General features: G+C 61.9%; 2 protein-coding genes across 4 annotated transcripts; one reads left to right on the top strand and one right to left on the bottom strand.

Moving 5' to 3' along the window:
* ACD (ACD shelterin complex subunit and telomerase recruitment factor) lies at positions 1 to 10903 on the bottom strand. Of its 3 annotated transcripts, none has more exons than XM_051629364.1 (14): positions 10823 to 10903; positions 8984 to 9113; positions 6093 to 6217; positions 5484 to 5574; positions 4699 to 4778; positions 4474 to 4518; positions 3956 to 3990; positions 3257 to 3420; positions 2987 to 3074; positions 2681 to 2854; positions 2047 to 2145; positions 1159 to 1838; positions 700 to 776; positions 1 to 553 (listed from the first exon to the last, which is right to left on the bottom strand). In XM_051629364.1, the coding sequence occupies exons 1-14, from the start codon at positions 10882 to 10884 to the stop codon at positions 490 to 492; spliced, it is 1914 nt and encodes a 637-aa protein (XP_051485324.1). In that variant the 5' UTR covers positions 10885 to 10903; the 3' UTR covers positions 1 to 489. The 3 variants fall into 3 exon arrangements, with proteins under 3 accessions (XP_051485324.1, XP_051485325.1, XP_051485326.1); XM_051629365.1 differs by having other exon boundaries at positions 2774 to 2854; XM_051629366.1 differs by lacking the exons at positions 4474 to 4518; positions 4699 to 4778; positions 5484 to 5574; ... (1 more) ...; positions 8984 to 9113; positions 10823 to 10903 and adding an exon at positions 4245 to 4457.
* Positions 10904 to 12665: 1762 nt separating this feature from the next.
* On the top strand, positions 12666 to 17955 carry LOC127389376 (uncharacterized). Its single transcript, XM_051629796.1, has 13 exons — positions 12666 to 12838; positions 13046 to 13097; positions 13300 to 13487; positions 13701 to 13859; positions 13946 to 14065; positions 14287 to 14396; positions 15029 to 15110; positions 16018 to 16197; positions 16405 to 16456; positions 16739 to 16926; positions 17212 to 17370; positions 17457 to 17576; positions 17798 to 17955. Exons 1-13 carry the CDS (start codon positions 12692 to 12694, stop codon positions 17909 to 17911), a joined length of 1671 nt encoding a protein of 556 aa, XP_051485756.1. The 5' UTR covers positions 12666 to 12691; the 3' UTR covers positions 17912 to 17955.
* The last annotated feature ends 1685 nt before the right edge of the window (positions 17956 to 19640 follow it).

Below are 19640 nucleotides of genomic sequence, written 5' to 3'. Positions count from 1 at the left end.
TGTATTTAAAAAATATACAATTTTTATTTTTAATTCCTACAGCATAAACCCTGCGGGATATTTTTTTGTAACAAACGATGCAGGACCCTACTTGAAACCTATCAATAAAATGTCCAAACCTCCTGAGCTGCCTTGGGAGCAGGGATCAGGTCGTGGGGCCTCTGCTGCCAGTTCTGGTGGCACCAGGTCACCTCTCGTCCCCCCACTCGCCAGGTCAAAGTGTTTGGAATGGATGGAGAGGGGGGGAGGACACCTGGCTCATGCACAGGCACCCTGGAATGGTTGATTTGTTTCCCCTGTCAGCACGGAGGGTGCTGGCCTTCAACAGGTCATGTCCCCAGCACCTCTGGTCCCCACAGCTAGGCCAAACCACTCAAGCAGTCCCCTGGGGGTCAGGGGTCCTGGTGTGTCCTCCATCCTTCCCCCAGCTGCTTTTCCCAGGCAGCCCTGAATTCTTGTGGCTCAACCGGTGAAGAGGAGGGGCTGGGCTCAGGAGTCCACCTCCCTGTCCGTCAGGATCCAACACGCCCACTTCAGCATGGCCTTCGAGATCCTGCAAAACCAGAGGAGCCAGGGTGAGACAGGAGCCAGCTGAGGACACGCCAGGGCTGCCCGGTGACAGGGGTAAGGCTCGGTGACCCCTGCATCCCCTGAGTGCAGCCACGGGGGGGACACAAGGACGGCCACCCCTGCACTGACCTGATGGATCGTATCTGGCGGCAGAGCTCGGGGCTGGGCGCCTTGTACCTGTACTGGCTTGGCTTCTCCTTCACGTACTGCAAGAAGCAAAGAGGGGGGGTGAGCTGGTCTGCCCCAGAGCACGACCCCACTACGAGACGCCAATACACTCGGGGAAACTCCAGGGTCTCTCCCTCAGTTGTTTCCTCTTCTTCCCATCTCCTTTTACCCAGAGAGCTGGAAGATCCTCCAGCCAGTGTTGGTTCCCACCCAGCTGGGGTTCAGCCACATCTTCACCCAGTGCCCCAGATCCTCCTTTGGGAGTTCTGGAGCCACTATCTCCAGCAACAGCTGCCTTCAACTGCCCAGCCCCAGCAGCCAGGTGAGAAAAGGCCACTGACACCAGTGGTGAGGGGGACACACAGAGAACCTTCCCAGGGACCCCACCCCAGGGGACTCCACCAGCTGCTGCATGTTTACCGGCGGCAGAGCTCTGCGCTGCTGTGGCCTGGAGCTGGGACCACTGGCTGGAGATGGTTGTTCCTCCTCCTCCAGCTCCTCTCCACGCTGCAGCCCTGTCTCTTCCCTTCTGCTCTTCTTTGCTCCCCACGTGCTCAGGAGTTCTGGCCTCCTGCCTGCGTCTCTCTCAGGAGCACCCTGGGGACGCTGCTCCTCAGGGAGGGTTGTGAGCACCTCATCTCCTCCCACCAGCTTCCTCTTGGCACCCACAGCATCTCCTCCCTGGGTCCTGGCAGGAGCAGGACCGTGCTTCAAGGGATCTGGAGGGAAAGCTGTGCCACTGGAGTCTGCCTGCTCCCTCTGAGGCATCCCACCGGGCAGGGCTGGCGCGCGGCTGCTGGGCAAGACGGGAAACACCGGAGAGAAAGATGGCAGGGGGGCCTGAGGGGCCCCCGAGACCTGCAGGCCTTCAGCAGGGCTGGGGGCACGGCTGGATGGCTCCACCTGGGTGGTGCTGGTTTCCACCGGGCTGGTGTTGCTGTGGGGGAGGAGCAGGGAAGGGGAGGAGGTCTGCAGAGGCTCTCCCTGCGGCAAACCCTCGGCTGAGTCCTGGCTGCAGGGTTCCAGCAAGTCGGGGGTGTTGCTGTCAGCAGCCACATCTTCCTTAGTCTGCTGTGAAAGGTCATCTTGGCAGGTTTTCTCTGGGAAAAGAAAAGGCCTGGTCAGCTGGGGCTCGTGGTGGGACCTGCCATGGTAGGTTGGGCAGGAAGAGCGTTGAAGCTGGAAGGATGCAGGCACAGGGCTGCTTCCTTTGGGGCAAACCAGACCAGCTACGTGGTGACACAGAGGAGAGGGGGGTTGTCTCCTGCCAGCAAGGCAGCCTGGATGCCCTGGGGCACGGGGACTCACCATCTGAAGAGTTCAGGGTCAAGGATATCGGGGGAAGCTGGTTCCAGGGGTTGTCCAGGGAACCCTCCGAGGTCTCCGACAAGGCTGACGACTCCGCGGCTGCAACAGTGAGTTGGGGGGTTGGTTTTGGCACAGAAAGCAGCTGCCTCCTCCCACCCCTGCAGCTGCTGTGAAGAACTGTGCATGAGGTCTGGGGCAGAGGTGGCATTTGAGGGAGCTCTGAGAGCCCTTCCCAGCCCAAACTGGGGCATGTTCCTGCCAGCCCTTCCACACCCTTGGCAGGCGGCAGAGAGGCAGATGTTGCCCAGAAAGCAGGCAGGCAGGAGATGACTTTCTCTGACACCCTGCACTGCCCTGGAGAGCAAGGCCCTTCAGCTCCTCCTCTACATGGAGCTCCTGAAGGTACTTGTGAAGCAAAGCTTGGTGACACCAAGCCCAGTGAGGTGACACAAGCCCAACTCAGGGCCAAACCACAGCCAGCCAAGAGCCCACGCTCAGGCAGGTGACTCGGGCCCCGTGGTGGCACCCAAGGGACAAAACAATTTGTTGTGCTCCAAACACCATGAAAGGGAGCTGCTCAGCTGCAGGAATGGGGATCACTGCTGGTCTCCCAAACACCTGGCCATGCCAGTACCTCCTCTTCTCAATCCAAGGAGAAGATGGGTTGAGCCAGCATCAGGGTAAAACGCTATGTGGCTGCACGTGATCCGGACGAGACAGGACTCACGGCTGACTTGGGACGTAACTCTCATGTGGCCTAACGTGGTCCTGTCCTCCTCACTCTTCCCAGGAGCTGCTTCACTTGTGTCTGCAATGAAAGCACCCCAGCACGGTGAGCAGCCACAGCAAAGTCTTCTCCCCACCTCAGGGAGACCCTTTCTTTCTCAAGGTTGGAGGGCCAGTCACCTGCCCGTCCCGCAGATGAAGCCACCACACTGACCTGCCTTGGAAGCTTCACAGGTAACTACCTCCTCCACAGGAGTGGTCACCAGGGCATGGGCTGGGACCATGAAGATGTCCTCACCCCGCTGAAATGAGACACAGTCCATGGGTTTCACTGGCCAGTCCCGCTCAAGCTGGTATCTGGCCACCATCTCGTTGCCCACCATCTCCTTGACCACCCCCAGCAAACCTCCAGCTCTTCCCTGTCCTCCTCCCACCTCTCCAGAGCAGGGTCCCCACAGAAGGCAGTCTCAGCAGGCAGACCAACCTCTTTCTTGCGCTCTGCCTCCCACGGGGTGACAGGAACCTTGTCCTTGACTGCCACCGGGGTGTCCTGGGGCATCCCTAAATCCAAGCATTGCTCAGCGTTTTCCTTCAGAATGTCCAGCTGGTTCTCTGCTATGGCATCAATCAGCTGAGAGATGGATGGCTCTGGAGTGGGAACACTAATGTCAGTGGAGAAGACACCTTCCTCTGGGCAAACCTCCCTCGCACATGCTTTTCTACTCTGCTGCAATGACTGTCACGTGGACTGAAATGTGTGGAAACACACAAAGTTCTGCATTTCTTCTTCTAGGAACTATCTGGCACAGGTTGTTCCCATCCCTGGCAGTGTTGAAGGGCAGGTTGGATGGGGCTTGGAGCAACCTGGGCTGGTGGGAGGTGTCCCTGCCCATGGCAGGATGGGACTGGATCATCTTTAAGATCCTTCCAACCCAAACCAGTCTGGGATTCCATGATCTTTCCTTTCTCCACACGGGTCCTGGAGCAGCAGCATGAGCAGGGGTGTGCAATGGCCCCAGAGCTTCAGCTGGCAGCACCACCTTGTCCTGCTTTGGGCCTAGCAACGCTGACCTGGGAGACCTGGTCACGTTTGTGCTACCTCTGCCTAACATAGACCAAGCTCAGGAGAGGCAGGAGCCCCACCAGGCAACCAGAGCATCACCTGCCCCCCACAGCCCTTTACCTGAGCTGGGAGCATTCTTCAGAGCAAGACTCCTCCTGCAATGACCAAGGAGAAGACAAAGCCAGGTTAGGGCTGGGGCACGTGCAGGCCCTTTGCAGCTCTTGCTCACAGATGGAACACCCTGGCTTGGGAAGAAGTGGCTTGTGGAAGTAGTGGACTCCTCAGTGCTCTATCCCAAGAATACCCATCTGGGGAGCCCTGTTCCTGGAGATGGACTGAGAGACATCCCAGAGAATCTCCAGAGCTGGGGATTCAAGAATGAAGAACAAGCTGTGCAGGGTTCACCCACCTGGCCACGCTGCCCAAGGCTGGAAGGAGCAAGTTCACCAGGGGTGTTTCCTCCCAGCTCTGCCAGCTGGGTTGGAGAGCCTGGAGTGTCATCAGGATCTCATGGCCTGCTCAGCCCTGTCTTGTCATGGGACAGGGGGGCCCCACAGGCTGACCAGGACCTGCCCCCACCCCAGGCCAGCCTGCTCTACCCACCTCACAGTGCCTGGGTCTCCCAGCCCTCTACTCACAGCCAGAGCTCCTTTATCTTCTCCAGCACAGAGGGTTCCTGGTTCCTGCAGCAAGAGAGAAGCCGGTTACGGATTCCCTCCACATCCCCACCTTCCCTTACAGCTTGGGAAGGAGAGAGCTCCTCTTGCAAAGAGCTCTGAGTCCCCAGCACACCCAGGACTCCTGCTCTGGGGAGAGGAGGAACCACCCCAAGAACTGACCCCCCAGCTACCCCCAGGTTGTACCCGTTGGGCGAGTCCAGCCTCTGCCTCTCCATGGGCAGCACGATGAACCGCTGCGCCGTCAGGTAGAACTCACAGTCCTCCTGTGGGGAGAGCAGAGCCCGTGAGGTCCCTCTGCCAGCCCCACCACCCCCAGGACCACCCACCCCAGCTCTGCCACCAGCCCTCCTACCAAAGCAAAGCCCCCCCCCCCAAGGGATGACCTCCCCCTCATCAGCTGATGGCTCCCCGAGAGCCGCAGGGTGGGCTGGGCCTGCCCGTGGGCACAGGGACACTCCTGAGGCAGCTCTGCCACCAGTGGGTCCACACAGGTCCCTAGGGGAGGTAGAAAATGGCCTCAAGTTGCACCAGGGGAGGTTTAGATTGGATCTTGGGAACAATTTTTTCCCCAAAAGGTCTGTCAGGCCCTGGCCCAGGGCAGGGGTGGAGGGATTTCAAAGCCCTGGAGGGATTTCAAAGCCCTGGAGATGTGGAGCTGAGGGACATGGGGCAGTGGTGGCCTTGGCAGGGCTGGGGGAAGGGTTGGACTTGATGACCTTAAAGGGCTTTCCAACCAAAATATACAATGAGACTATGAGATGCCCCCATGGAGGCCTGATCTCCTGTCCCAGTGACCAGGCCAAGCTGTCCTTGCTGCCACAGACCCTCTCAGGAGCTGCACATGGAAGAACAAAGAAAGGCCACTCCTTGCCTGCCTCCAGCTCCCAGGAGTAGCTCCGAGCAGGTGAGCCAGGAGGGAGCAAGGCAAGGACAAGGAAGGAGCTGGTTCCACTCATCAGAGCACTCACCAGCTTGGGCTCCTCCCGGAAACACACCGTGTAGTTCTGCAAGACGATGATTCTGCAAATAAGGCTGGAAAGCCTGAACTGCATGTGGGCACTGGGAAAAGAGCAGAGCAGGAACATCTTGGGAGATGAAGAACACAGCTGGACCACCTAGACACAGGGTGGGGCTCCCCAGGCAGTGGTGCCAGCCACACTGGGACACACTGGCACATGTCGTAGCATGAAGGACCAAGGGCTTCCCATTCTGCAGCTTCTTCCTGCTGCTTCTCTTTAGTTCCCAGCACCCCACCAGTCTTGGGGGTGTCCAAATGGGGAAACTGAGGAAAGCACTGCAGGAGCAGCTCAGGCTCCCATGGTTAATGCTCTGGCTCCTTTCACCAAGGCTCTTTGTTCCTTTCTAACCACGTCTCCATGGCATTGACCCCCACCCATCCCAGCCAGTCCAGCCTGGAGAACTGCCATTCCAGCTTTCTTCTCCTGGACCTCTTTCATGCAGGCTTCCCACCCTGTGGCTGCTTTAGCTTAACCCAGCCTGAACCACGCCCAGGCAGGAGCCCCACTAGCAGCTGTGCAGAACTGCTGTCCCCACCAGGGCCCGGGGCTGGAACTCACTTTTCCTCTGCCCGCAGAGCTTCGGATGCAATGACCACTCGGATGTAGTAGGACCCATCTGAGACGTGTAGGACAGCATCTTGGAGGACCCCGGGTTGGTCTGGAGCTGTTGGGTCACTCAAAATCTATCAAAGGGTTGGGGAGGGGGATAAAAAAAAGACACGTCACTGACAGATGCCACCACGAACAAAGATAGAGCATAAAATCACAGAATCCCAGACTGGTTTGGGTTGGAAGGGACCTTCAAGATCATCTAGATCCAACCCCCTGCATGGGCAGGGACACCTCCCACCAGCCCAGGTTGCTCCAAGCCCCATCCAACCTGCCCTTCAACACTGCCAGGGACGGGGCAGCCACAGCTTCCCTGGGCAACCTGGGCCAGGCTCTCACCACCCTCACAGGGAAGAACTTCCTCCTCATGTCCACCAGGCCTGGCTGAGCTCTGAAGAGTCCAGGTCATCATTTGCTGCCAAGCCAGGTGGTGACACTTAACCCAAGGCCAAGGGGTCTGGTACATGCCTGTGCCTCCCAGATGGAACAAAACATGAGACAAGAGAGCAACCCAAGGTGGGAGAGGAGCCACAACCAAGCATATTTTTACCCAAACCAGCCCAACAGCAGGAATCCAGGTCTGGGACACGTGCTCCACCATGAAGCAGAGAAGAGGAGAGGAGCAGGAAGCACCAGCATCATTCCCTTCTTCTGGATGAAGGTTCCTAGTGTAGCAACCCTAAGCCATGGTCATGCTGGGGCAAAATAACCCCCGAGGGAAGCAACAAATTGTACCTCCAAGTCTCCAACCTGCCTGCTCCATGGGCTGGGAGCTGTGGATCTGTCCCAGCCTGTCCTAATCCCTACAGCCCTGGTCTTCTCCTGGCACACAACCTACAGTCTGGTCACATACAACATGTACACGGTTCACCTGACTGGTGATGCTGGGATGCAAAGAGAGGACATTAAATTGCATTCACAAAAGCCACCTGCTTCTGTCAAGGCTGCATCCATGGTCTTTCATGGCCCACCACACTAGAAAGACCAGCTGTCATCAGCTGGGACCTCCTGACAACAAGAGCTGGCCAAACCTAGGGCATGAACTCCCCCTACAAGCCAACAAGGTTGGCTGCTGGGCTGAAGGATGCCCATGGCACCAGGATCCTGCTGCTGCTGGTATCACAGCTCAGTCCCTGCTGGCTGTGTCCCCTCACCCTGCTGGGGTCACCCAATGTGCAGGTGACCAGTCCCACCACGTGCTCACTCACTACAGGCAACTCTTGATTCCCAGAGGAGGCAGAGCTGCAAGAGGGAACCAGTACCAGGACTGGGTAAAAACAGGATACAAAATAGAGGAGGAGGTTTGGAAATTAGAAATCTGAAACAGCTTGAGAAGGTAGGCATGGCTGGGGCAAGCAGGAGAAAGGCTCTGCTGCTCCAGATGTGCTCCCAACCTTCATACACTGAGGAGGACTCAGGTGGGTGTAGGTTGGAGAGTGGTAACATTGAGGGAACTTGAATCCTGGGGTCAGGTCTGGGCTCCTCAGGACAAGAAGGACTTGGAGGGGCTGGAGCGTGTCCAGGGAAGGTCAAGGGAGCTGGGGAAAGGGCTGGAGCACAAGTCTGAGCAGGAGCAGCTGAGGGAGCTGGGGGTGTCCAGCCTGGAGACAAGGAGGTGAGGGGAGACCTGCTGGCTCTGCAGCTGCCTGAGAGGAGGTTGGAGCCAGGGGGGTTGGTCTCTGCTCCCCAGGAACAAGTGATGGGACAAGAGGAGATGACCTCAGGTTGTGCCAGGGGAGGCTGAGATTGGATCTTGGGAACAATTTCATCATGAAAAGGTCTGTCAGGCCCTGGCCCAGGCTGCCCAGGGCAGGGGTGGAGTCCCCATCCCTGGAGGGGTTTCCAAGCCCTGGAGATGTGGAGCTGAGGGACACGGGGCAGTGGTGGCCTTGGCAGGGCTGGGGGAAGGGTTGGACTCGATGATCTTGAAGGTCTTTTCCAACCAGAACAATTCTGTGATTCTGTAACTCTTCTGATTCATCCCTTGAGCCCCAGGGGGGACCCACTCATTCATTGCTGGGTCTTCTTCAGCCCAAGCACAGGAGATCTGTGTGGGAACAGGACTGGGCCAAGCAGTACAGAACTAGTGTCTTCACCCCTCATGCCTTCAGGTGGGATGGGGAACAGGAGCAAAAGGTCTTTTCCCCCCCTCACTGTCTTTTTTTGCTTCTGCCCATCTCATCTCTCCTTCCATCTAAATGACAACATCCCTTTCTCCTCCCTCTGGTGAGGAGACACCTGACTTGCCTCCAACACCTCGTCCACAGCAGACTTTGGGAGATTGCTGCCCATGGTGGGGTGCTTCTACAAGCACCCAAAGGCTGCAAGAGACCAGCAAACCAGATCCCAGGAGCTGGGTCTCTTCAGGATCCGTGTCATGACCTCCAGGCAACAGGCTCTCCCAGAAGAGCCAGCATCCACGGGAGAACGAGCTCATGGTCCCACCAAGGCTCCCAGACAGGCCAGGCTCCAGACACCTCAGCAGCTCCTGCTCCTGCTTCATGCTACCCACTGACAGAATCACCCATCAACTGGGGTGCTGCAAGGAAGGACAGGAGGAGAAAGAAGGCAAGGCAGCCTGTGAGGCCAGGAGGGAAGCAAGACGACCCTGGAGACCACGAGCGCTCTGGACGAGAGCAGGGCACCCACACCAGAGGTGCAAAAATCAGCAGAAGCCACCAGAAATGGAGGAAGCAAAGCTCTTCCACCTCCAAAAGCCCAGTAACCCGGGACTTTGAGGAGGCAGGGTCACCCCCCCACCAGCACTGCCTCTGCAACTCGCAGGCGTTTGGATCCCAAAGGCTGCTGGGGCACCGTGGGACAGGCCCTGTGGTACCCACCCGCAGGACCTGCCCAGCCAGAAGGTCCTCGGTGCAATCCTGCTGCTCGTAGTTCACCAGGAGGTTCACAATCCAGGGCTGCAGGACATAGACTTTGGGAGAGGGCGTGTCCTTGTTCTCATACACAAACCTACGGGAGAGGAGACGAGGCACCAGGTCAGACCAGCAGGACGCTCTGAAGCTCCGGGGGTGGCTTTACAGCCCGAATCCCAGGGCTGGCTCAGGCCCAGGGCAGAGCTCCTTGCCTCTCCACAAGGACACCCAGCCAGAGGGAACCGTGCTGGGGGCCCTGTGCTGCTGGGGGAGGGTAGGGTCTGGGGGACAGGAAGGGGTTTGGGGGACGGGAAGGGGTTTGGGGGACAGGAAGGGGTTCTGGGGACAGGCAGGGTTGGATCAGGCAGGGGTTTTAGGGACAGGAAGGGGCTTTAGGGACAGACAGGGGTTCTGGGGACAGGAAGGGATGGATCAGGCAGGGGTTTTAGGGACAGGAAGGGGCTTTAGGGACAGACAGGGGTTCTGGGGACAGACAGGGGTTCTGGGGAACAGGCAGGGTTGATCAGGCAGGGGTTTTGGGGACAGGAAGGGGCTTTAGGGACAGGCAGGGGTTCTGGGGACAGGAAGGGATGGATCAGGCAGGGGTTTTAGGGACAGGAAGGGGTTCTGGGGACAGACAGGGGTTTTGGGAACAGGTCGGGGCTTTAGGGACAGGCAGGGGTTCTGGGGACAGGCAGGGGTTTTGGGGACAGGCAGGGGTTCTGGGGACAGGAAGGGATGGATCAGGCAGGGGTTTTAGGGACAGGAAGGGGCTTTAGGAACAGACAGGGGTTCTGGGGACAGGCAGGGGTTTTGGGGACAGGAAGGGGTTTTGGGAACAGGCAGGGGTTCTGGGGAACAGGCAGGGTTGATCAGGCAGGGGTTTTAGGGACAGGCAGGGGTTTTAGGGACAGGCAGGGGCTTTGGGAACAGGCGGGGGTCCCAGGGACAGGCAGGGTTGGATCAGGCAGGGGTTCTGGGGACAGACAGGGGTTTTGGGAACAGGCAGGGGCTTTAGGGACAGGCAGGGGTTCTGGGGACAGGAAGGGATAGATCAGGCAGGGGTTCTGGGGACAGGAAGGGGTTTTGGGAACAGGCAGGGGTTCCAGGGATAGGCAGGGGTTGGATCAGGCAGGGGTTCTGGGGACAGGCAGGGGCTTTGGGAACAGGCAGGGGCTTTAGGGACAGGCAGGGGTTCTGGGGAACAGGCAGGGTTGATCAGGCAGGGGTTTTAGGGACAGGCAGGGGTTTTAGGGGCAGGAAGGGGCTTTGGGAACAGGCAGGGTTGGATCAGGCAGGGGTTTTAGGGACAGGCAGGGGCTTTGGGAACAGGCAGGGGCTTTGGGAACAGGCAGGGGCTTTGGGAACAGGCAGGGGTTCTGGGGACAGGAAGGGATGGATCAGGCAGGGGTTTTGGGGACAGGAAGGGGCTTTAGGGACAGGCGGGTGTTCTGGGGAACAGGCAGGGTTGATCAGGCAGGGGTTTTGGGAACAGGCAGGGGTTCTGGGGACAGAAATGGATGGATCAGGCAGGGGTTTTAGGGGCAGGAAGAGGCTTTGGGAACAGGCAGGGTTCCAGGGACAGGCAGGGTTGGATCAGGCAGGGGTTCTGGGGACAGGAAGGGATGGATCAAGCAGGGGTTGGATCAGGCAGGGATGGATCAGGCAGGGATGGATCAGGCAGGGATGGATCAGGCAGGGATGGATCAGGCAGGGATGGATCAGGCAGGGGTTCCGGGGGCAGGCAGGGCCCGGGGATGGGAAGGGCTGGGGCAGGCAGGGCTGGGGAGGTGTCCCCGCTCTCACCTGGCCCCCGCCGGGCCCGCCCGCTCCCCGGTCCCGCCGGCACAAGCGGCCGCCGCCGCCATCGCCCCGCGCGGCGCGAGAGGCCCCGGAAGCGGAAACGCGGCGGGACCGGATGCGGGGCGGGGCGGGGCGGGGCGGGGGTCGCTGCAGCAGCGGGTCCCACCGCAGCCCCGGCCCCGGGCCCCGGCCCCGCTGCGGCCCCAGCTCGAAACCCATCGCCATCTGCATCCCCAGCTCCAACCCCATCTCCACCCTCAGCTCCATCCCCAACCCCATCCCCATCCCCAACCCCAACTCCATCCTCAGTTCCATCTCCATCCTCAGCTCCATCTCCATCCCCAACCCCATCCCCAACCCCATCTCTATCCCCAACCCCAACTCCATCCCCAGCTCCATCTCCATCCCCAACCCCATCCACATCCCAACCCCATCTCCATCCCCAACCCCAACTCCATCCTCAGTTCCATCTCCATCCCCAACCCCATCCACATCCCCAACCCCATCCGCATCCCCAACCCCAACTCCATCCTCAGTTCCATCTTCATCCTCAGCTCCATCTCCATCCCCAACCCCATCTGCATCCCCATCCCCAACCCCATCCCCAACCCCATCCCCATCCCCAACCCCATCTGCTTCCCCAACCCCATCTGCATCCCCATCCCCAACTCCATCCTCAGTTCCATCTCCATCCTCAGCTCCATCTGCATCCCCAACCCCATCCCCAACCCCATCTCTATCCCCATCCCCAACCCCAACTCCATCCCCAACCCCAACTCCATCCCCAACCCCAACTCCATCCCCGGCTCCATCTCCATCCCCAACCCCATCCACATCCCAACCCCATCCCCAGCCCCAACCCCATCCCCATCTCCATCCCCAACCCCAACTCCATCCTCAGCTCCATCTCCATCCCCAACCCCATCTCCATCCTCAGCTCCATCTCCACCCTCAGCTCCATCCTCAGCCCCAGCCCCAGCCCGGGGTGGCTGTGGGGTTCCCAGATCCTCCATGGAGACACACCGGTGGGGCTTCTCCATGGCCTTCAGACACAGCAGGAGCTCTCCTGGAGAGGGATCTCCAGGCCTGCCCCAAGGCTCCTGTATCCACCAGGCAAAGGTTTTATGGGTCAGGCAGCTGGGATTTCAGCCCACCCAGTGCCTTGTGACTGCAGGGACGAGGCGGGCAGCAGCTGGAATGCCCTGGGACTGGCTGCCCATCGTGTGCTGCAGGTGTCCCTTGATGCCCAGCCCTGCCACAGTCACCCCAGGGCTCAATCGAATGTTGTCCTTTCGCACCCTTAAAACTGAAACACTAAAGCTGTTGTTAGGGCAGAGTCCCAGGGAGTGGCTGCTCTGGAGGAGCTCCAGGCAGCCCTGTTGTGGTGGCCAAGGGACATTCGCCTGTCCTGGCTGAGCCCGGCTTTGGTGTTGGACAAATTAAGGCCGACAAGCAGCAGTGTGCAGGGTCAGCAAGTCCAGCCTTGCCTGCCTGACCTTGGGCAACGGGAGGGACACAGCCTGGTGTCCCACGAGGGACAGCGGTGGTGGGAGGGGACATCTCAGTCCAGGAACAAGGGTAACATTGACTCGGAAAACGGTGGCTCCAGTTTGGTAGAGCTTGGAAGGTACAAAGAGCAGCTTCCCAACCATCCAGCCCAGAGCATTCCCTGCCCGGACAGGACACTTGGCTTCCCTGCGTCATTCCTTGGCTGCCGGGAAAGGTAGATCATGGGTATGGAGCACAGCCAAGAGACCGGGGCACAGGCAGAGAACTGCCTAGAGCCAGGGGCTGATGCAAGGCCTCGCGGGAAGGCGTGAGATAACCCGGCAGCGTCAGGGTGAGCACAGTGAGGTGGGGAGGAGAAGGGACATGGCCGGGTTCCGAGTCCCGTCCGTGCTGGTGAGCGGGGCCAACCGCGGGATCGGGCTGGGGCTGGTCCGGCAGTTGCTGGGGCTGCCAAACCCCCCCCAGTGGGTGTTTGCAGGTTGTCGGGACCCCAAGGGGCAGCGAGCGCAGGTGAGGCCGGGCTGGGCCGCAGGGGCTGTGCTGGGGCCGGGAGCACGGGGGGCCAGGGCAGCAGGTTGGGGCAGGGAGGGGGTTTGCAAAGGGCTGGAGCTGCAGCCGGGCCCCCCGGCACAGGGCAGCGGCTGGGGACGGCCGTGGGACCAGCTGTGCTGGGAGGTGCCCAGGCTGGCGGTGCCCACGCGGCCCCCTCTCTTGCAGGAGCTACAGGAGTTGGCCTCCAAGCACCCCAGCCTGGTGGTCGTTGCGCTGGGTAGGTGCCCCGAGGTGGGGTCCCTCTCCCTGCCCCCCCTGTGCCCGGGCACTGCGCACACCCTGGGAGCCAGAGCCAGGAGGGAGCAGCCCTGAGGGGCCGGTGCCTCTGGGGACACCGGGGGCTGCTGTCCTGGGGGACACCGGGGGCTCCGAGCCACCACGGGCACACGGGCACTGACCTCCCCGTGTCTGCTCTGCAGAAGTGACCGACCCTGCCAGCATCAAGGCGGCTGCAGCCAGAGTGGGGGAGAAGCTGGGGGGCTCGGGGCTGAACCTGCTCATCAACAACGCTGGAATTGCCAAGTTGACCTCATTTGAAACAGAGACACTGGAGAGCATGACTGAGATTTACACCACCAACACGATTGGGCCCCTGCTGCTGAGCCAGGTCAGACCCTCACCCAAGCTGGTCCTGCCTCAGCTCCTGTGCCAAATGGTCTCTTGCCCAACAAGCAGCTCATGGAGCCATGGGCTGGAGCTCAGGAGCTGGATTCAGCCGCTGGGGCAGTGGGAAGAGAGGGGAGGATTCCTCTAGGCAGAAGCTGGTCCCCTCCCCTGTGCCAGCTCCATGAGTGCCCCTGTCCCCTCCTTCTCCTGGCAGGCGTTCCTGCCCTTGCTGAAGAAGGCTGCCCAGGGGAGCCCGGGCTCAGGGCTGAGCTGCAGCAAGGCCGCCATCATCAACATGTCCAGCGCTGGGGGCTCCATCACTTCTCCTCTTGGTTGGGAACTGATGCCTGTTGTCTCGTACCGCTGCAGCAAGGTACTGCCGTGCCAGGGCCAGATTCCCCTGCCCGGGGCTCTGCCCGTGTCCCCTCCCGTTGCCAGCCCTGCCCTGTCTCCCCGCAGGCTGCTCTGAACATGCTGACCAGGTGCCAGTCCCTGGGGTACCGGGAGCACGGCGTCCTCTGCCTGGCTCTGCACCCCGGCTGGGTGCAGACCGACATGGGCAGCGCAGCCGGACTCACGGTAGGAGTTTCCCCCGTGCCGCCACGTGCTGCTCTGCCAGGGGAAGGAGCTGCTGCCCTGAGCCCTGCCCAGCAGCTCCCTGCCTGCCCCAGCCCCTCGGCTCCCTGCCCGGCCCCTCTGCCCGGGGCTGGCAGCTTTCCCCTCGCTCCCCCCGCGCTCCTGCCCCGGCCCGGCTGCTCCAGGGCCTGACCCAGGGGCTGCCTCTCCCCTCTGCCCCGCAGCCCCCCTTGACGGTGGACGAGAGCGTGCGAGGGATGCTGAAGGTGCTCTCCTCCCTCTCCGAGAAGGACACCGGCACCTTCCTGGACTGGGAAGGGAAGGTGGTGCCCTGGTGAGACCCCGGCATCCTGGCAGCGCCTCAATAAAGCCCTTCCCGAGAGCCCCCGGCTCTGCTCTGCCCTCCTGCTCCTTCTCCCGCCTGTGCCGCTGCCCGCAGGCGCCCGCCCGCCCCGCGGGGCCGCTGGGTCCCCACGCGTGACACCCGTGGGGCCCGGAGCCCCCGGGACGGCCCCTCCGGAGGCGCAGGGCCCGGGCACAGCCGCTCTCCTGGCAGCGGGGCTGTCCCAGGGCTGCTGAGGAGGGAAGGGATGGGGTCCTGGCTGGCCCTGGGCTGGGGGTCGCCGGCCGCAGGGCTCTGCCGTGTGGGGACACAGGGCTCGTCTGGGTGATGCCAGTGCCCGTGGGGACAGCCTGGGGCTGAGGAGGCCTGGCCCACGGGGACACGTCCCCAGGCTGCAGCGATGTCTTCTCCAAGCCCCCTGGACCCGGTGCTGGCCGGGCTGCCCTGGCCTTGCTGCCCTCCTTGCCCCTGAGCGGCCCCGCGGCTCCGGTCCCACACACCCCGAGGCGCCAACGTCAGAGCTGCCCCTGGGGCTCCAGGACCCAGTGCCCCCGTGTGCCCTGAGCGGGAGCGCAGTGGGGGCTCAGGGGGGCAGCCGGTCCTGGGGACCCTCCCCTGCACAGCCCAGGACCTTCTCCACCCCCCGTCACGCTGGATCCACGGGCCGAGGCCGACGGCCCCAGGTTCACCAAGGCCAAGTGCCGGGTCCTGCGCTCGGCTCCCAACAACCCCCGGCCGAGCTCCAGGCTTGGGGCAGAGCAGCTGGAAAGTGCCCGGGGGAAAAGGACCTGGGGGAGCTGGTTGACAGGGGCTGAATATGAGCCAGCGAGTGCCCCTGTGGTGAGAAGGGCACCAGCCTGGGTAGGAAACGGAGGGGCCGGTAGCCCAGGGCAGGATTTGTGCCGCTGTGCTGGGCACAGGATGCCCTTGTCCTGGGCCTCGTCACCAGGCACCTGGTCACCACGTTCTGGGCAGTCTGGAAGAGGCAGCACCGTGCAAGCACAATTTGGGGTGCGGGGGGCAGGAGAGGGGATGTTTTCTAGCCAGAAAATGGCCGTGGGAGCGGGAAATGGGGCTGTGCCCAGTGCTCGGTCATCGGCGCACCCAGCACTTTGACAACACCCTGAACTTGCACAGTTCACCCATTGAACTGCAAGAGCTGCAAAGGGAGGTGCAAGAAGGCAAGTCAATTTGCCAAGTGGGAAGGCAAAGAACCTCTCCCAGTGGCCACCTGAGTCACGACCTGGTGCTGCAAGGACAGCCCATCCAGCCCAGGGACACCTGTGAAGCTGCACAGGCCAGCGGAGCCCTGGGGCTCCCCACATCCCTCCCACACGCTGCTCCCTCCCTCCCTCCTCAACCTCAGCAGCTCCTCCTGGCCAGCCTGGCCGGTAGCTCCTGGATTTCGGGGCCAGGGGTCCCAAGGTCAGCAGAGTTGGCCTGGAGAAGCCAAGTGATTTTTGCCCGTTGGTGCGGAGGGCTGGCTCCAAGCCAGGAACGGAGTCCAAGGGTCCCAAGCTCTGGAAGTTTTACCTGGAGCCAAGGCTTGGTGCAAGCCCCGAGTGGGTGGGGTGAAGCACGATATAAAGAAGCTCTGAGGAGCTGAGCAAAGCAGGGAAGTAGGAGCAGAGGGAGGAGAAGGGACATGTCAGGGCTTACTGTCCGCTCGGTGCTGGTGAGCGGGGCCAACCGCGGGATCGGGCTGGGGCTGGTCCGGCAGTTGCTGGGGCTGCCAAACCCCCCCCAGTGGGTGTTTGCAGGTTGTCGGGACCCCAAGGGGCAGCGAGCGCAGGTGAGGCCGGGCTGGGCCGCAGGGGCTGTGCTGGGGCCGGGAGCATGGGGGGCCAGGGCAGCAGGTTGGGGCAGGGAGGGGGTTTGCAAAGGGCTGGAGCTGCAGCCGGGCCCCCCGGCACAGGGCAGCGGCTGGGGACGGCCGTGGGACCAGCTGTGCTGGGAGGTGCCCAGGCTGGCGGTGCCCACGCGGCCCCCTCTCTTGCAGGAGCTACAGGAGTTGGCCTCCAAGCACCCCAGCCTGGTGGTCGTTGCGCTGGGTAGGTGCCCCGAGGTGGGGTCCCTCTCCCTGCCCCCCCTGTGCCCGGGCACTGCGCACACCCTGGGAGCCAGAGCCAGGAGGGAGCAGCCCTGAGGGGCCGGTGCCTCTGGGGACACCCGGTGCTGCTGTCCTGGGGGACACCCGGTGCTGCTGTCTCTCCTGCCCGTGTCCTGCCACAAGGGCGCATCCCTGATGGATCGCAGGGGCCTCCTGTTCCCTGGATCCATGTGGGGTGGTAGCCACCTCAGGGACGCTGACCTCCCCCGCGTCATCTCTGCAGAAGTGACCGACCCTGCCAGCATCAAGGTTGCTGCAGCCAGAGTGGGGGAGAAGCTGGGGGGCTCGGGGCTGAACCTGCTCATCAACAACGCTGGAATTGCAAAGTCAAACTCACTTGATTCGGCAACGCCTGAGGACATGACCCAAATTTACACCACCAACACCATTGGGCCCCTGCTGCTGAGCCAGGTCAGACCCTCACCCACAGCACTGCTGCAAAGCTCTGAGGAGCACCTCTACCTGTGGTCTTGATCTGAGCAATCCCCAGGGAGCACAAGAGGCTCCATGGACTCTCAACAAGCAGCTCATGGATCTGTGGGCTGGAGCTCATGAGTTGGGTCTGGCTGACTGGGGCAGTGGGAAGAGGAGGCAGGATGCTCCTGTGCTGGTGCTGATGTTGCCCTTCGGGAAGGAGAGGCTCCTCTCCCCTGTGCCAGCTCCATGAGTGCCCCTGTCCCCTCCTTCTCCTGGCAGGCGTTCCTGCCCTTGCTGAAGAAGGCTGCCCAGGGGAGCCCGGGCTCAGGGCTGAGCTGCAGCAAGGCCGCCATCATCAACATGTCCAGCATTGGAGGATCCATTAAGGAAATGTATTTATGGGATCTGGCCAATTATCTCTCGTACCGCTGCAGCAAGGTACTGCCGTGCCAGGGCCAGATTCCCCTGCCCGGGGCTCTGCCCGTGTCCCCTCCCGTTGCCAGCCCTGCCCTGTCTCCCCGCAGGCTGCTCTCAACATGCTGACCAAGTGCCAGTCCCTGGGGTACCGGGAGCACGGCGTCCTCTGCCTGGCTCTGCACCCCGGCTGGGTGCAGACCGACATGGGCAGCGCAGTTGGACTCACGGTAGGAGTTTCCCCCGTGCCGCCACGTGCTGCTCTGCCAGGGGAAGGAGCTGCTGCCCTGAGCCCTGCCCAGCAGCTCCCTGCCTGCCCCAGCCCCTCGGCTCCCTGCCCGGCCCCTCTGCCCGGGGCTGGCAGCTTTCCCCTCGCTCCCCCGCGGCTCCTGCCCCGGCCCGGCTGCTCCAGGGCCTGACCCAGGGGCTGCCTCTCCCCTCTGCCCCGCAGCCCCCCTTGACGGTGGACGAGAGCGTGCGAGGGATGCTGAAGGTGCTCTCCTCCCTCTCCGAGAAGGACACCGGCACCTTCCTGGACTGGGAAGGGAAGGTGGTGCCCTGGTGAGACCCCGGCATCCTGGCAGCGCCTCAATAAAGCCCTTCCCGAGAGCCCCCGGCTCTGCTCTGCCCTCCTGCTCCTTCTCCCGCCTGTGCCGCTGCCCGCAGGCGCCCGCCCGCCCCGCGGGGCCGCTGGGTCCCCACGCGTGACACCCGTGGGGCCTGGAGCCCCCGGGACGGCCCCTCCGGAGGCGCAGGGCCCGGGCACAGCCGCTCTCCTGCCGTCATGGCCCGGGGACCACCCCGACCCTCCTCAGGGCGGCTTCTCCCCCTGCCCGTCTGCGGGGTCCCCCAGGGCCGTCCTGGGGCGCACAAGGGTCTGGGGGTCGCAGGGCCCGGCTGCCCTCTCCCCTCCGCTGGGGGACACTTGGTCGCCGGCCGGACAGACGGACAAACAGGCAGCACGTGGAGAGCTGGTGCTGGTCTCCATGTTCTGGGCCGCCTGGGAGAGGCAGTTCCATTCTGGGTGGGCAGGAGAGGGGACATTTCCCACCCAGAAAACGGCCGTGGGGGTGGGAAATGGGGCTTTGCCCTGGGCTCGAGCATCGGCACAACCTGCCTGACAGGTTCCGTCCTGCTGGTCTTGGTCCCTGTGCTTCCCCTGAGGAGAACCAGGCAGGGGTGGGTGCCCAGATGGGCTCCCCTCCAGGGGCACGGGGCACAGCAGAGCACGCCCAGCACCTCCCTGTCCCTCACCTTGCTGGCATGGCACAGGTACATGGGGACCTCTGTCACCCCGAGGCACAGCCCGATGGAGCCAGTTTGGTGATGTTGATGATGGCAGCTCTGCTGCAGCCCAGCCCCTCCTGCCCTGCGCCCTGTGCCGCCTTCTCCAGGGGCAGCAGAAATTCCTGGGGCAAAGACACCAGTGACAAGCCCCGAGCTTCAGGGTCATCCTGGAGGTCTCTGTCACAGACCATGGCTAAGCAGCTGGACAGATCTCCCCAGCAGAAGGGCAGGAAATAGGGAGGATGGACAAGCTCCAGCCTTTCCTTTCCTCAGGGAAGCAGCGAGCTGGCAGGGCCAGCCCTGGGCAGGCAGGAGCTCCAGGTGTGGAGAAGCAAAGCATGGGAGATACTGGGGCTGATCTGCCTCCCTGCTCCTCTGGTTGGACAGAGGAGAGCCGCAGTCCTGGTCTTGCCCCCATCAGTCTGTCTGGTTCAAGAGAGTGAGAACCCACCGAGCTGAGGGCACCTCTGCCATGGGGAACATCTCGCCAAGAAGGAGAAACCCAACAGGTCCACAACCTGGCAAGCTGGAGCAGCCCAGACACATTGGTGGCGAAGACAGAGGGCATCTCCTGCCAGGCCAGGGAGAGCAGCATGGCCTGCGAGCTGTGCCCAGTGTTGTTGATGAGCAGGTTCCAGCCCTGGTCCTCCAGATGAGCCACCACAGCCTGCACGGACACTTGGGTGCTGGGCAGGTCCACTGTGTCAAAAAGCAAGGTGGAGAAGAGCCCCAGTGGGACACAAAAAACGTGCTGGGGCTCATTGAATCCCCCTTATCCAAAAAGGAAGCACCAGGCTCAGGAAGTCAGGGTGTTCAACACGTGGAGGTGAGCAGCAGGTTGTCCCTCACCTCCTGGTTTCACAGCCATAACCACATCAAACCACGATTCATCTCCTTTTTGGTCACAAGGAGGCTGCTGGTAAGAAGAACTTGGCTGTATTTCCTTTCTGCACTCAAGGAATTGATCTTTTCTGGTTGGTATCTTCTCTTGCCTGATCGTTTAGATC

The sequence above is a fragment of the Apus apus genome, chromosome 11, assembly GCF_020740795.1.
Source record: "Apus apus isolate bApuApu2 chromosome 11, bApuApu2.pri.cur, whole genome shotgun sequence".
Taxonomy (NCBI): domain Eukaryota; kingdom Metazoa; phylum Chordata; class Aves; order Apodiformes; family Apodidae; genus Apus; species Apus apus.
This window is presented reverse-complemented; position numbering and strand designations above follow the sequence as displayed.